The sequence below is a fragment of the Trichoderma harzianum genome (assembly GCF_003025095.1).
Source record: "Trichoderma harzianum CBS 226.95 unplaced genomic scaffold M431scaffold_19, whole genome shotgun sequence".
Lineage (NCBI taxonomy): Eukaryota > Fungi > Ascomycota > Sordariomycetes > Hypocreales > Hypocreaceae > Trichoderma > Trichoderma harzianum.
In genome coordinates this window covers 1-15,029 of record NW_020209267.1, presented here as the reverse complement: position 1 = coordinate 15,029, position 15,029 = coordinate 1, and the positions used below count along the sequence as shown (strand labels likewise).

Here is a 15,029-nt window from a genome sequence, read left to right as displayed (position 1 = left end):
AAACTCCGCAGTGAACTGGAGTTACGATGACCAGACTTGTCCGTGCTTTGGTGATGCATATACACCTGCCAACAATCTCGCCGCAGATGGGACGGGCCAGGCAAGATGCTGAACCGGGTCTTCACGGACTTCACCTGATGTTATTGCGTCGACGAGAGCCACGCCAACATAGCCTCCAATACAAGTAAAGATGTGCCACCTGTTAGAGCTTTGTTAGACATGACAGCACTGCAGGGCAATAATGCAACTTCAAAGTAAGCATACCATCCATGTAGCTCGAGGAAGAAAGCCAGGGGAAGGCCAGCTGAATGCTTCATTGAAGTTAGCAGCGAGCATAGCCAGTCATCCAGTAGCCACACAAAGTACCCGAAGGCGAAGTTGACTGTGCAAATTGTAAGTTCAAGTTCCCGACTCACGAGATTAGGGCAACGTACAGCAGCCAAACAGCGCGACATTTTGGAGGTTTTTCCTAATTCGCTCATCTGGCACTTGTTGGGAAATAAGCTTCAATGTTCGAGTTGCGATCAAATAAACGGCAAGACCAAAGGTTGTTGCATGAAGGAGGAATTCGTCCATGACCATATGTGTGACCATAACCACTATGAAGACGATGGTAAGAAGTACGGCCACAAGTTTAGTACGCTGCGGGCTACTCTTGAATGTCAAGAGGCGATACACCATTGGTGTCGTCAAAAGATGCATGGACAATTCATCCGCTGGAGGAGAGGTGAGATTGAGTCAAAATTGGGTAGAGGTGTTACCACGTACGCATTTGGGTGTGGTATTTCAGAGTCATATGATAGCCGGCAGAGCAAATGCCTACGCCAATCAATCCACCGTAAGAAAGTAGACGAGCGCGGGTCTGCCCATTATGGCCGGGCTTGGACAGGCCATATACTCCATAGACAACTGCCAGTACAGCATGACTAGATTAGTGAATGTCGAGATCTAAGATAGCATGGGCCGCGTATGCAATGCTACGGACCGAAAGCGAAGCTGCTGAGAGTGTTGATAAACTCAGTGACGTGTCGTGTAATGACATAATCCTAGGATTTCACAATGGGTCGTTAACCGTTTCAGCCACCTGGGCAAGAGAGGGCATGGAGAAGACTACCTCTTCGCAAAAGCTATTTGAGCTGCTGTGAGCTATAACGATCCCAAGGCATGATAAGAACATTCCAAAACATACTTCAGATAAGACGTGGCCTCGCCCCAGAATGGTTTGCCGTGAGAGGAATGCATTGATTGCATGGCTGTGATGTGTATAGGCGAGGGCCAGTCTTTTATACGAGTCGTAGAGAGAGCGGAAGTGGCCTCAGCTGGATATGATCACTTTTTAGAGAAAGAAGCAAGGACGCGTGACTTTGAGCTTGGAGATGCCACGAAAACAACAAGATAGAGCCAACGGAAGTCGCGTAGCGTTGTGATTGCTTGTTCCGCACCGACCTACTGGCTGTTCGAGCTTCGCACGGGCGCGTGCCATGCATGATACGCGCAGGAAAACTCGTAAGTACACACAAATTCGATTCAATGTTGTGTTAGTATATTCCAACGCTCGTCTCTCGACGTGCTGATGTTTCGGCTAATGAGCTGGAATTATGTCTAGTTGATTGCTGGTCTGCTGAACAATTGTTACCAGTTCATGTTACAGATGGCTTGCATTCTGTGCTCGTACTGATTGTCCCAATAACCTCCACGGACAATAGACCGGATAATCTCCATGCTGCGCGATGCTAACTTATTCTCTTCTGACTGATCCAAGCAAACCCACTAGGGAGAGCAAAGTAGCATCGTTGTGGCACTATTGCAAGATCACACTACGTAGCCCTTCTGATTCCCACTATGACAGATAATAAGGCGGCGAGATCGCCGTCACGAATCGATCACAGGCGCAGAGAGCCACTTTAGCATATCGAGAAACCGACACCTGCATTTGGATTGATCTCACCTCATGTGTAATGCATTGCCATATGAGTTCTAAAATATCCTTTACGCCTCCGTAAGTGCTCTATTCAATCAAGTAGCGAAGATTCACTGTCTGCTGCGTCGAACGCCACATGATTCACAGCATGGGCTACAAGGATTGGACGTCTGAACTTTGTGCAGTCACCCACACTAGCCTCCTAAGTTGCAACAAGACTATGATAACCTTAATATATAGTAAAATTAACCACATTCCAGTTGGAAATGCGCTGCTGCTGCCCTGTAAATGCCACGTCTAAGCTTTCCACATCTGAGTAATCTCCAAGCCTATATCGTAAGCCAAGAGCTGGCGATGCTCAGCTATAGCTGAAACACATTTTCTATACCGTAGGCACATCTCAAGGCACCTCGCGGATGTCATCGGGGTTGATCAGACCTTACGCGACTCGCATTTGGACAAATATCCCGCTGTAAACTTGCTTTGATCTTCGCTGCATAATAGCTTGGATTCTCATGCCCGATAATCCTATCAGGTCTGTGTATCACCTCAGAAATTTTCGTTATTGTAAAATACATAAATTGGGTGTGAGATATCCTTTGCTACGCAGCTCAGCTATCTACTTTAATAACAAAGATGGCGGCATTTCTTTTTATATGTATCCAACCTACGAGATTCTCAGGGACAAATCGATTAGAAGTCACCTTGTACATAACATACATAGAATAAAAAACGTCGGAAATTTTCCATGCGCATTATGCGGAGAACATAAACCGAAAGAAGCTGCTACTGGTAAATACAAACAGTCGACGCTTCCCGGTTCAAACTCGTAATAGTTATTACATGTAATGTTGTTCATTTATACAACCAGGAGTCTCGATTTCATTATCACTTTGAGAAAAGCCATCTGATATTGAATTATTTTGTTTATTAAGAGTAATTAGGCACAGAAAAATGGCTCATTAACGACAGAGGCTCCTCTGCATTTGCATCATGATATTGGGAAAACCCCGAGGAGGCAAAAACCAATACCGAGGAGTAAATAGAATCTTAGAACGCCGCCTGGAGTTCAATAGCAAAGTACCAGCATTTTTTGAGTTGTGTTGAAGCATCACTGAGACCAATTTTATCTCAGGTACCTTTGCATAACGCCAAGTGAATCATCTTCCTGTTGCTTTTCTTTCCTCCCCCTAGTTATCAGGATACCAGTCGATGATATTTAACTTTTCATATGGACTTTTGAGGTTATAAAACGCCCTAGCGCTTACAATATCCGACTCCTGAATGTAAGGTGGGTGTTCTCTGTTGTAGTTCATGACAGAGTCGTAGTTAGCTGGTCCAAATTGCACAGCACCGCCCTCTTCGAAAGCGAATTCATGGCGCAACCCCAAGACATGGCCCAGTTCATGAAGATAGAAATTGTGTTGGTATGGGCTAAACTTTTCGTCAAAGGCCAGCTGATATACGAAGAGCGTGCTGAGGTTGTCGTTGTTAGGGAAGAAAGCACTGGCCAAGGTGCCTCCTTGGTTGCCACCATAGGCGAGTACAAAACATGCGTCCTCTATATCAGTGACCCACTTGAAAGTAACTCCAATATCGAGATTGTTCCACTCCCTGGCGGCCATGTTGAGCTTGTACGCGGCGAATATGGCATGTTTTGGAGTTGGATAACCTCCTGCTTTGGCCGCAAATTGGACTACCTGGCCCTTTTTCCAGCGTGGAATGTTACCAAAATATCCAATCCAAAGAGCAAGGGGGTCAGACTTTTGGCCAGGCTTGAAGGGGAACTTTTTTTCCGTTATGCAAGTGTGGCTAAATTGCGGCACGGCAAGTTGAGCACTACTATTAAGTTGTAGCATTGAGTCGATGTCTGAGGGGATGTTTTTCATGTCAGGATCCGCCGGGATAGTCTTCAAGTCTCTTGCGGTGGCATTTTCCTTCAGTATTTTGAAGAATTCCTGGCGATTCCCGCTGGCGGGCTTGCTGTCCCTGGTAGATTGAGCAGAAGGCGCCATAATTGGTTGTACTGGAGTGCCGCACCAGTTGCCGAGGTTGAACTCCACGATGTTGGTTATGATTGGTAGTAGAATAACACAAAGAGATTGAGACTTAGAGTCAGTATTATGCAAATGCGATGATGGAAAATTAGGAGAATATCGCATGCCTGCATAGCTATTTATCTTCCACGCTGGTCAGCGTGGCATTTGTAGCTGAGAACGCCCGGTACCCGTTTTGGATGAGACTGATCAGATATACGTCAATGTGGCATCAAGTTATTTTCATGTGCAATATTTCTCTTTCAGCTACTTTGAGACTACATCTAACAGGAAAATAAATTTTAATTAGGAATGAATAAGTAATATTGAGAATACTAGCCGATGGCCACAACCACATAGACTGTCAGCTGGATTAAACTGCCATGTAGATTCATGAGTAGTGCAGTAATGTACGAACCCGAATTGTAAAGAATGCGAACAGTATCTGGAGTAGCTGAGATATGTTGTTTCAGCAGCTTCAAGAGACGTATGGATGTCAAAACTATTGGAATACACTTCAAAACTCCATAATCAACAAGGTCTGGGTTTTGATGCGATACAACCCATACATAACTGCTTTACTTTCCACCATGAGAGAAAGAAAGAGACGTCATTTTTCATTTCAAATGTAGCTGAGAAGATTGAGTAACAAGTTGATGTTGCGTTGAATAATAATAATATGTCACTTCTCTTATGTTTTCTGTTTTGACATTTTACAAAGTTGTAGGGCCCACACTGGGTAGCGCATTTTACAAAATGGCAAGACCACTCAATCACACAGGGTCCAGCTATCACGGGCTTGCTTTTAAGCTTACCTTAGCGTGTCCAAGTGAGTTCTCTCACACATTAGTTTCTATACTGGGAGGTGTTAAGCATTATATCACATGCATCGATATCAGGGCTTGGAAAGTTAAACTACTTATTATTTCGCTTGTTCTTTTTTCAGCTCGGCTGAAGCCATTCGGGGACTGGGTAGGCGGCTTACAAAACCTCAGTAGAGCCGCATAATCACTTCAGGTTGGGTAATAGCTTAATTCTAGCATTCCAATTCTAAAAGTGGCGCAAATCATTAATAATGCATTGCAATCATGTCCGAGTTGAATAAGATGGTGTTTCAGAGAAGAGAGGTAGAACGTTTCGTGAAACACGCCGTTCAAGATTGCATACGTTCTAGAGCAAGCGTTCTGTAAGCCATGTAGTTCAACGAATCTAGCGCACTTGGACTGCGGCTATTGGAGTAAATATTACTGCGTGCTCCTAAGAGTCAACGATTACTCACCTGATGACAATCGCTTCGGTAAGTAGTACCACTGTCCAACGTGAATTCTAATGACCAAATGCTAACCGGTTCTAGATCTAAGGCCATTCCTCTGTTAGTTAATGTAGGTTGCGTCTATGCAGACATATAGCTGATACAAGTTCTTAGATCCCCCTTCTGGCAGAGCTGGAGTTTTAAGAGGATAGACAGAGAGCTTGCGCGCATAGAGGAGGCACGAAAGAAGAACTGATCGACACTGTTACGGCCAGGATGGCGAGGTGTTCAATCGCGAATCTGAAAATAGATGGTTTGTATAAGGGGCTCCATATAGGAGGATTACTGGAGCTGTCGCCGAAAGTCACTTTAATACAGCTGTACAAAATCGGCTAAGAGAGGACGCTGATCTTTTTACAAATAGATTATTTATAAGTAGATCTCAAAAATGACAAGTTGTATCACACAATTGGGCCTGAAGTTCACTGCCTTTTAGAAAGAGGTAAATATGGTAAATGGTTCAATTGACAACTAAATAGTTACAAAATTAACACGGCTTTTATTGCGCTGCCTCTACACAGAAAGGATTAGCGGTAAATAGGCCATTAGGATCAGCCTTCTTCCTAATCTGTCGCAGTTTGTCGTAGGTTGGGGAGTCGTAATAATGCTGCCAGACATTTTTCATATCCCAGTCACCATAAGAACCCCAAAGAACACGGCGATCATCTTTACTGAAGTGAGTAACCGCCCCCTTGTCGTTTTCATCTTGCCATTTCTTAGCCCCCTCGTAATTGTCCTGATGAAAGACGTCCCAAGTTCCGCTAAGAGTGGCATCTCTCCAGCCATAAGCAGTGCCGTTGTTTGCGTTGTTCCTGAACATGGAGTCTGTTCCACCATAAACTTGCAATTGAGACGAGACCCACAGACCGTTGCCCTTAACGGAAAGAATCTCATCGATACGCCCAGAGAACCAGTCGGACCAACCAGTCTTGGAGAGCGTGGTCGAGTTGGTCGTGTTGGTACGTTTAATGTAAGGGTAGGGGAACTCTCGTCGGCTTCTGAAGAGCCACATGGATGTAATGTAGGACATGGGGGTACCCTCCGGAGTCTCTTTGTAGAATTTGAAAAGATCGTGCGTGGCGTGCTTGATGCGGTTGAAGAGGTCTGGAGAGAATTCATCGGTCCCCAAATTGACCCATTGGGCGTATACAACAATGACTGCATACTTGAACTTGAATACATTAGCTATATTGTTCTTGCCATCGTGGATGTTATCTGGCAGTGTCTCCTTGAGTTCGTCTTCTGAGCCGGGGAAAAGGTCCAGAAGGTTCGACTCCCTACTGACAACATTGACGGTGAAGTCGTAGCTGCGCGGGAAGTTTGGGTCTTCTGCTTTCTCCACCAAGAGGTCGAGGAGCTCCTTCAAGGTGTCTTGGCGGTAGTGAAACGCCATCCAGAGTCCCTTGGAGCCTTGGTACTTTTTGTCATCTTGGACTTCGACTTTGAAGTGCGTCAAGACTCCGATGTTGCCGGGGCTGCCGCCGAGAAGACCAAAGAACAAGTCGGGCTGCGTCTCTTTGGTCACTGTGACCACTTCGCCATTGTGGTCCACGATTTCGAGCTCACGGATGTAGTCTCCAAGAAGTCCAAAGGATCTAGCTAGCATACCGTAGCCGCCTGTCTGGACATGTCCTCCGAGATGAACCGTGACGCATTGGCCTGTCGGCATAAAGACGCCATTCGCCAAGAGGAAGTCATAAACCTCAGCCAGAGCCCAGCTAACGCTTGCTTTGATATAGACCTTGTCGTTCTCGGTATCGCGGATCAAGACAAGGTCCTTCTTCGGGTCTCGGAACGTAAGTTCCAAGTCCAACTGAATGCCATTGGGCCCAGTTGAAGAAGCACCACTGTACTGATGACCACCAGTCCTGATGGCAATTGGCTTACCAACTTTGTTGGCATATCTAACAACACCTTGGATGTCTTCTACACACGTAGGTTGTAGAATTTCTCCAGGGTTCATGTTACGCTCTTTTCCATAGGTAGACGTGGCGTATATGTCGTTTGCCTGGTCATAGGCTGCGGTTCCTGGCCTGAGCTGGCTGCCTTGAAAGGTAGGATCGGGATTCATAGTGTAATGCAGACGATGAAGTTGTTTTCTTGGGATGCAGATGAGATGAGTGAAGAGAAGTGATGTTCGCGCTAGAGACTGGCTCTTCACACCCTCTTATATGTGTTTGTGTATCATCTATGTTGTCATTCGGTGTACTGCTTCGCCTTGTGGTGAATCCTTCATAAGCAATCCTTCCTATTCGCCTATCCATGTCTTAAATTTTATACATTTAGAGATCCCAGCGGGCACCAATGATATCGTTCGTCCTTCACTGGTTTCTTGACTCTAGCCATTTCATTATTCTTCACTTTTTGGCACAAAAGAAGTTGAAGCAATAAAGTTCTTGTACTAATTGATGAGTTTGATCATAAACTTTAGGATGGAATGTTGGCATCTTCGTTGAGCCGCAGCCTTACGAGAGTGGAGACGCTCGGTGAAAGCGAAACAAGGCTATTTGCCACTTACATGACGGAGGCGTACAAAGGATGAGTGGTCAATGCTCCTACTAGGTAACCAATGGTTCAATGCAGCGAGTCTATTGGCCAGAAACTCGAAAATGGCTGAGGAGATGTGTGAGACAATCTATTGGCAATATATTGACGGCATGTCAGAAATCCTTCTGCAGGGCGAAGACAAGCGTCATAGGGAGGCCAATAATGCTAAGCCACTTTGTAGACTGTGTATGAAACCTGTCGTCTTTTGTGAAAATATGTCCAAGTCGGGCTTTATTTAGGGTTATATTATAGTTTAGCCATGGTGAAAGTTTTAAGAAGCAAAGAGGTGTCTACAAGCCGAAATCTATCGACTTGTGAAGGATTTAGCCTGTCTTTACAAGTGCCGTTTAGACTTGCAGTCTTGCTATTGCCCTAGAACGGCTGAAAGTTGTTTTCAAAGCTGAAATTCCTCCCTGCAGAACTAACGTCATCCAGCTATGAGAGAGTTCACAACTCGTAGAATGCATCAGCCACTAACAGAGAAGATATGCTGTTCTGTTTGGCCTTACGTATTATACCCTGTATACCTTGACAGCCAGTCAATGTCATTATTATCAACATGCGACACTTAGGCTAAGACGTTCTAGAACTGCCGACAAAGCTCACCACGATACAGCCTCCGCTTCTTTTTCCCGATTGAATAGGGCGGCTCAGCTCAGGCCTGCCATCAAGAGCAAAAAAGTAATGGGTCAATGTGAGCTATCAGAAGTGCAAGGACCATCCGACACCCTTATCGGTTTTATTTTGCTTGTTCTTTCTCTCCCCAAGTGAGCAGCAAATGGGAATAGCCGCCCTCGCAGGCTCCGGGTTCTGGATCGAGGTCTAGCGGTTCAGCCCTCCAAGCCACTGCCGTATGGTCGCCGACTGATCAACGCCTAGAGTAAGCCATTACGTCGCACAGTATATCCATCAATTAAGAATTATTGGTTAATTACGGTAACGTCTTCGCCAAGTTGCTACTTGGTAAAAGGGAAGAGTAACGAGGAGAAATCTTGCGATGATTGCGAATCAAGCTTTAACATTCTGTAATATCATAACGGGCCATCACTTAACGTATAAATGCTAGTCCAATGATGCAATTGTATCAAGATTCTTAATATTAGTCATCGTGATCCGACAATGCTGATTCGTAAATGCTTTCTAACAATAGATTGTAAATGAAGAGGTAATGAAGCCTCATATCTATATGAATAGTCTACTTGTGTTATACAAGAGCATGAATTATACTTTATATACAGAGTTTGGACTCTAAGGGACAGACGTCGGCTACTCATGGCGCTCTTGGAAAAGCCCGAGAGTCTTGGGCCCTTAGCTGCCCATCCACTTACTGGTCACTGTGGCGTGTATCACAGGCTGGGCTGGCGTATCGTTTACTGTAAACATGAAGACAGCTCTTCACGTTTGGCTGTATGGTGAAAGCACCCTGGTGACAGTAGGTGCTGTGAATTTATGATTTGGTATTTATTTTACATTATCGCATATATTCCAACGCAAGCTTCACGCGACAAGCATCACAATACACATGAAGCATGATTGCAGGTTTCCAAATGAATTCTAACCAAAATGCTGTCCTTACATTGTAATCAAGTTACTGTTATTACTTGGATTTTACATCCTGTCCCATATAGATAATTTGTCATTGCCATCTTTGGTGTCCATCATGAGCACTCTTTAGCGGCGCATGAAGAAAAATAATTGCCCCTAAATGCAGACGCTGCCGTTTTTCTTCAATGTTCAACTCAAAAAGAGCGACAAACGTCGTAGCGTGGGGTTGGTTAAGTTTGTTAACTACTAAAAACACAATTCTGTAAACCTGAATTTGGAGTCATAAGAGGCAGCTTTACTGACCCTCCTGATTATAAATATAACCCCCCTAAGGGTATGTATAAAAAATCTGACTTACTACCTTCAAAGAAATAAATCCTTGCTGATAATATTTTGGTCTATTATGATAGATGGGCGGCTGGTGGTGCGCGCCGAAAGCCAAACTTTTCTTAATCGAAATTATTAGGGAATAAAGAAAGTCCGGTGTCGCGTCCCCGCCAATGTGCACACAGATCTACTCTAGCTCTATCACCTCGACATTGTCATTGACAAACCGCCTGACCTGCTGCGGCCAGAACGTTGGATAGCAGCCTTTGCCTCTAAGTACCACCATTTCCAGCCTTTCCAGCTGCCTGCCACAATCATCGAGCAAGCTCTCTATCCAATGCGATTTTGCAAAGAGTTCCTCACCCGCCTCATCTTCGTCGTCTTGGGAACTGGAATCCGCGCTAGAGATAATGATATTGGGCTCAATTGCTCTGTTAGAGGCGTCGTTGAATGCGGAGCAGTCAATATACAAAATCTTCAGCTCTCTCGTCCGCAAAAGGGCTTTCTTAGTGAACTCTGCGCCTCTGAGGTCGAACCTGTCTTCGTTACGGAGTTGAAGGCGAATCTTCTGGACGCAAGCCCAGTCAAGACGGCCTTTTACTGCGAGTTGGAGCCGGAAATTCCAAGGCGAGTAGAAGGTCATGGCCACCTCCCGCAGCCGCCTCACACATCGCATTTCCGACAATATTTTCTGGCAGCTAGCTTCAAGCGGTATGCTATCGCCTTTGTAAGGTCGTTCTTCATTGAGAAACATGTGTTCGGGCTGGTTCGTTTCGACTCCATCTGTGATGGCATCGACATCAAGGTACTGCTGGTAGATAAGGTCACGGATTTCCCTCGGGAGGCGAGTAAAAAAGAGAGAGCCGGCTTGGTCCAGGCATTCGGACTGAAAACTCGAGTGTTGTGATAACATGTCCGGGGTCAGGTATGTCAAGTTTAAGATGATGCGAGTAGTATGACCAGCAGTATAATTTGGTTTGATGAAGAGGAGGGGTAGTCTTATGACGCTCTGATTATACTGTAATACTCGGAGTTGGATTAAGGGGGTAGTCTGCCTTGTCTGCTCCACAACCCACCTAGCGCCTCTAATCCTCTAATCATGGGTGCCTGGCCCTCATAACTCTCTTGCTATATTTTCAGGGGTATCCCGGCAAGCGGGGGACAGAAAAACCAAGACTGACAAGATTACGAACACACGCGCCTTCAATAATACGCTTATAAACCCTAACTCTTAAGCATCTACTTTGGAGTACTATATCTATATTTCTCTAGTAACTGCTATTATATCTATGTGTCTCTAGTAAATGCTATTATATTTATATTTCTCTTTTAACTACTACTATATCTATATTTCTCTAGTAACTACTACTATATCTATATCTCTCTAGTAACTACTACTATATCTATATTTCTCTAGTAACTACTACTACTTAGAATTAGGTGCCTATATTGCTAAATGTATGCACTTATTCATTTTGCGGTCTCGCTTTTTCTGACCTTTGCTTGCCCGGGAGGCCTGCTGCTCGTGCCACTGCCTTTGTCTCATTCTCATGTCTGTTAGCCCCTCTGCTGCATAACGCTCGGCCGAGGCCATCTTTAGTTCCAACTCTTTTTTGGTAGTTATGTATGTAGGTAGGCCGAGAAGCTACCTGAAGATTGCTTAGGCATAGAGTTACATAGTGTCAATACATATTGTTTGTAATGCCAAGCCGAAAACGCTTTCGCCGGCAAAATTGTCGCCATTCGACAGCCCGAGGCTCAGTTTAATGTGACAATTCTTGGTACTAGCTGACCTGTTGACGCGCAACTGTAGGCCAAGTGCATAGGTAGGCACAGGTATCTCATAAATAATAGTACTTCATATCAACTCAGCAACTAATTATATTCTCAAGGCCTAGCTTTCATACGAGAGAAACTAACTGCTGAGACGCAGACCCCAGGTTTAGTACTAAAATTAGATTAGCTTCATAAAATAAAGCAGGTCAATTTAAAAAACATTAAAATGCTCTTATTACCCTAGTCAAATACATTATATCTCAACCTCTGCTCTCACTCCTCGTGCACGGCGATCAACTAGCCTACAAACGTTCATATTCCCAATCATCCTTTGGCTTACTGCTAACATTTGATCCCAGTCCCAGGATAACGCTAGTGCTTGAGGCCTAGAGAAAGCATGAAAGGGGTAGAAGACTCGGCGATTCCCTTCAGGTGCAGGAATTGTGAGATAATACTTAAATTCCTGCTGCGTTACGCCAAACTGTTGCGCGATATTGCAGAGCGTTTTAAAGAAATCCGGATGGCGTACTGTTTCCTAGGCGTTGCCATAACGGATTCTTCGGGGAATTGACGACTCGCTCTTTTGCTGGATATAGAAGAGGTCCCCAGCGTCATAACTATCTATTTCATTGGCGATGGCACTTGTTCTCCGGCCTGTCCGAAATAATTCGAGGACTTGACTTTGTTTGTCCTGCGTCCATGTCCTCCATTTATCCAATTGGGCTTCGTGGGAAATCCGGAGACCGTAAATACCCGCAATCAGTCCTTCATTTGACACAGCGTTGAATGTCCAGGCTAGTCGCCCCTTGCGTTGCTTAAAACTGAGACCCGGAGCCTCGACAGCCGGCACGGAGGCCCGAGTCTGTCGTCTTGTCTGTCTAGAAGACATTATGATGACTGATGCTGTCATCCATTAACACCACATACTATACAGAGTGAGATGACGATTACTTACAAGTGAGGGAGAAGGGTAAAATGAGACTATCTCCGTAGAGTCTAGTCTATCGTCGAGACGGTTTAAGATGAGACTACTTCCGGAGAATGTAGTCTGATGTTGAGGGGGTGAGGCGGCGAGGTGGCTATTATACCAAACTGAAGTTATCTCCGAAGGTATAACCAGACGGCAGGAAGTCGAATTGAGAGGAGACGAGACGGCCGAACTGAAGTTGTCTCCGAAGAGTACAACCAGACGGGAAGCCGACAAAACCGACGAGGAGCAGCTGGGCGAAACAGCGAAAAAAACTGTGATCTCCTCCGAAGAGTGAGATCGACAGCAAAAGGGGGCACGGCGCGGTTCTACACCAGCAGAAGGGAGACGACAAACGACGAGAATCGTGCATAGGTAGCTCAATTGACAACGAACGAACTACAAGATCGCAATGCTTGAGACAAATCATCTACGAACTGGGGGCGAAAACTTTTCACCATCATGTCTGTCCAGGGAGCAGTCTAGTCCCGAGGCGCTCCTTCCTCATCTTCCACGACATCGCCATCTACATTTTCCGTAAGTACCTAGGTATTGCCAACAATTACCCAAGGTACGTAGTAGTAGTAGCCACACGGAAGTAAAGCTTATGAAACATCATTACAATTTATATAAAATAGGAGGTTAGAGCCCTGGGTGGTTGTTTTGCTATCTAGTACTATCGCCATTATGGCTATGCGTATGTCTGTTCAGCGTAGTCGTGATATCTGTCAGGACGTCGTTCCATACTCAGTTCCTCCCTTACAACGTAGCCAATTAAAGGAGTACCTACTCGACAGTGGGTTACTCTGCAGCTATTTGGTTGTAACAGAATGGATTGTTTATGCATCAGGGACTTACGCTCTATCCCTTATAATAAAGAATAATTCACCATCAATCACCGGAGCACCCAGCTCCCAATCCAGGTGAGAGGGGTGTATTACCTCGCTCTTCGGAGGAGGTAATCCGGTTTTTCTTTTTTTGCAGAGGTTGCAAGTTCGAATCGTGTTAATATTTTTTTTCTTTTTTCTTTTTTCCCCCTTTGCTTACTTTATTATGCGAATGGACACTTTCCAGCCAATGCGCCTGATTCTGGCCGCAAGCACAAAGGCTGTTCCCGCTATACAAAATACCCCAGAGAAGACCTTGCATTTATTCGAGAGAAACAAACTGCTGAGACACTGACCCTAGGTTTAGTTCTAAATTTGGAGGCTTCGTGAAATAGAGCAGGTGAATTTAAGAAAACAATAAAATGCTCTTATTACCCTAGTCAAATAGATTACATCTCAAACTCTGCTATCACTCCTCGTGCACGGCGATCAACTTGACTATAACGTTCCTGCAACCGAGCTTGCAACCGTTGCGATCGACGCCGAATCGGCGATGGTAGAACCATAGCCTCAGCGCACGATCTTCGTTTCGAAGACTGGCTTTTCTGAGAGTCCAAGTTTGTATTTTTCTGTGAGCTGGCTGGTTGGCCAGGCAGACGGGATTTTCGTGCGCCCCTTTTAGATGCCCTTGCTTTAGTGAAATTCTTTGGTCTTCCTCGAGCTAGTTGTTGAGTAGGGTTTTGACCTGAGGCACCGTCTTGTTTCGATCTCTTGAGGCTGCGTCCGCTTTCTTCATCATCAACTTCCTCATCCTCAGCTTGTTTTCTTTTCTTGCTGGACGGAAACTTGGTTTGGCCACAGTCTTTAGCTGTACGTTGTTGCTTGGTCTCAGCCTCGATTAAACCCAACTGCTCAAGGATCCATCGCGTCAAGACACGCTGGTGGCGAAAAAAGGGTTCTTTGCTGCGATACGGGTAAGTATCTCGGATGAAAATGTCTACCCGCTGTTGTAGGGCCCCAAAGTTATCTTCTGGTTCGGCTAGAGGCCTTCCGAAAGCATCAAATCTCGACGAATCCACAACCAAGAATTTATCCCAGGCATTGATGTAATCTTGTTCCAACCTCATTAACAAAGCAGCGAGCCTGTCTCTCTCAAAGTATTCGAAGTTAAGATACTCAACCCATGTTGTCCAGGCATCTTGTTGACGCGGGTCGGCTTCCAATCGAAACTCCCGAGTGAAGTTGTGACATGCCAGACGTTTCTTGACTGCTTCTTGGTACGCCGAAAAACTTCCACCAGGGACTTCGCGGTACTTCCGTTTCATCTCCCACAGTCGTGCGGTTGACTCGTCATACTCGGGACCAGACCCTGGATAGTATTCTCGCAAGCCTTTACGCCTACGTGCCTCCAGGTAATCGGGGAATCCATAATCTCCAACCTCGATGTCTCGGTTGTCCACCTGCCATTTAATGAAGTCCCACCAGCGATTGTTTGTTTGTTTGTTTTATTATTAACGTCCACTAAGTAAGCTAGTTACATAAGTCCTCATCTGGGCACTAGGACGGTAGGAGCCGCCGAGTTCAGATCGGGCGTTCGCTACGTTTCAATGTGACAAAGGAAATGGGGAAGTATCAATCTGTTTTACGTGTCTGTTTCTGTAGGGGGGGGGCCGTATGGGCTTGTCTCCTCCACTAGTTTCTGGAAATCCTTGTACCCCCCGTCACCGAGGAGGTATTGGATATGGGTGGTTCCGAAGCGCGCTTCCCTCTC

The 15,029-nt window shown here is 45.4% G+C and overlaps 6 protein-coding genes across 6 annotated transcripts; all 6 read right to left on the bottom strand.

Annotated features, from left to right (window-relative positions):
• Window positions 1-21: 21 nt before the first annotated feature.
• On the bottom strand, window positions 22-1,242 carry M431DRAFT_98148 (hypothetical protein; the record flags this gene model as incomplete). The annotated part of the gene is made up of 7 exons (XM_024925005.1): window positions 22-199; window positions 265-382; window positions 435-716; window positions 769-909; window positions 986-1,046; window positions 1,115-1,127; window positions 1,190-1,242. The coding sequence occupies 7 exons, from the start codon at window positions 1,240-1,242 to the stop codon at window positions 22-24; spliced, it is 846 nt and encodes a 281-aa protein (XP_024768881.1).
• A 1,869-nt stretch (window positions 1,243-3,111) lies between these two features.
• Window positions 3,112-3,780, bottom strand: M431DRAFT_97866 (hypothetical protein; the record flags this gene model as incomplete). The annotated part of the gene is made up of 1 exon (XM_024924969.1): window positions 3,112-3,780. The coding sequence occupies one exon, from the start codon at window positions 3,778-3,780 to the stop codon at window positions 3,112-3,114; it is 669 nt and encodes a 222-aa protein (XP_024768880.1).
• A 1,937-nt stretch (window positions 3,781-5,717) lies between these two features.
• M431DRAFT_126387 (hypothetical protein) lies at window positions 5,718-7,611 on the bottom strand. Its single transcript, XM_024912279.1, has one exon. It carries the CDS (start codon window positions 7,338-7,340, stop codon window positions 5,769-5,771), a length of 1,572 nt encoding a protein of 523 aa, XP_024768879.1. The 5' UTR covers window positions 7,341-7,611; the 3' UTR covers window positions 5,718-5,768.
• Window positions 7,612-9,739: 2,128 nt separating this feature from the next.
• On the bottom strand, window positions 9,740-10,680 carry M431DRAFT_126382 (hypothetical protein). The gene has a single exon (XM_024912278.1). It carries the CDS (start codon window positions 10,599-10,601, stop codon window positions 9,876-9,878), a length of 726 nt encoding a protein of 241 aa, XP_024768878.1. The 5' UTR covers window positions 10,602-10,680; the 3' UTR covers window positions 9,740-9,875.
• Window positions 10,681-11,623: 943 nt separating this feature from the next.
• Window positions 11,624-12,353, bottom strand: M431DRAFT_534894 (hypothetical protein; the record flags this gene model as incomplete). The annotated part of the gene is made up of 1 exon (XM_024920938.1): window positions 11,624-12,353. One exon carries the CDS (start codon window positions 12,351-12,353, stop codon window positions 12,000-12,002), a length of 354 nt encoding a protein of 117 aa, XP_024768877.1. The 3' UTR covers window positions 11,624-11,999.
• Window positions 12,354-13,707: 1,354 nt separating this feature from the next.
• M431DRAFT_98005 (hypothetical protein) lies at window positions 13,708-14,748 on the bottom strand (the record flags this gene model as incomplete). Its single annotated transcript, XM_024924988.1, has 1 exon — window positions 13,708-14,748. A coding segment is annotated over one exon (1,041 nt), but the record flags the coding sequence as incomplete, so codon positions are not given.
• Between the last annotated feature and the right edge of the window lie 281 nt (window positions 14,749-15,029).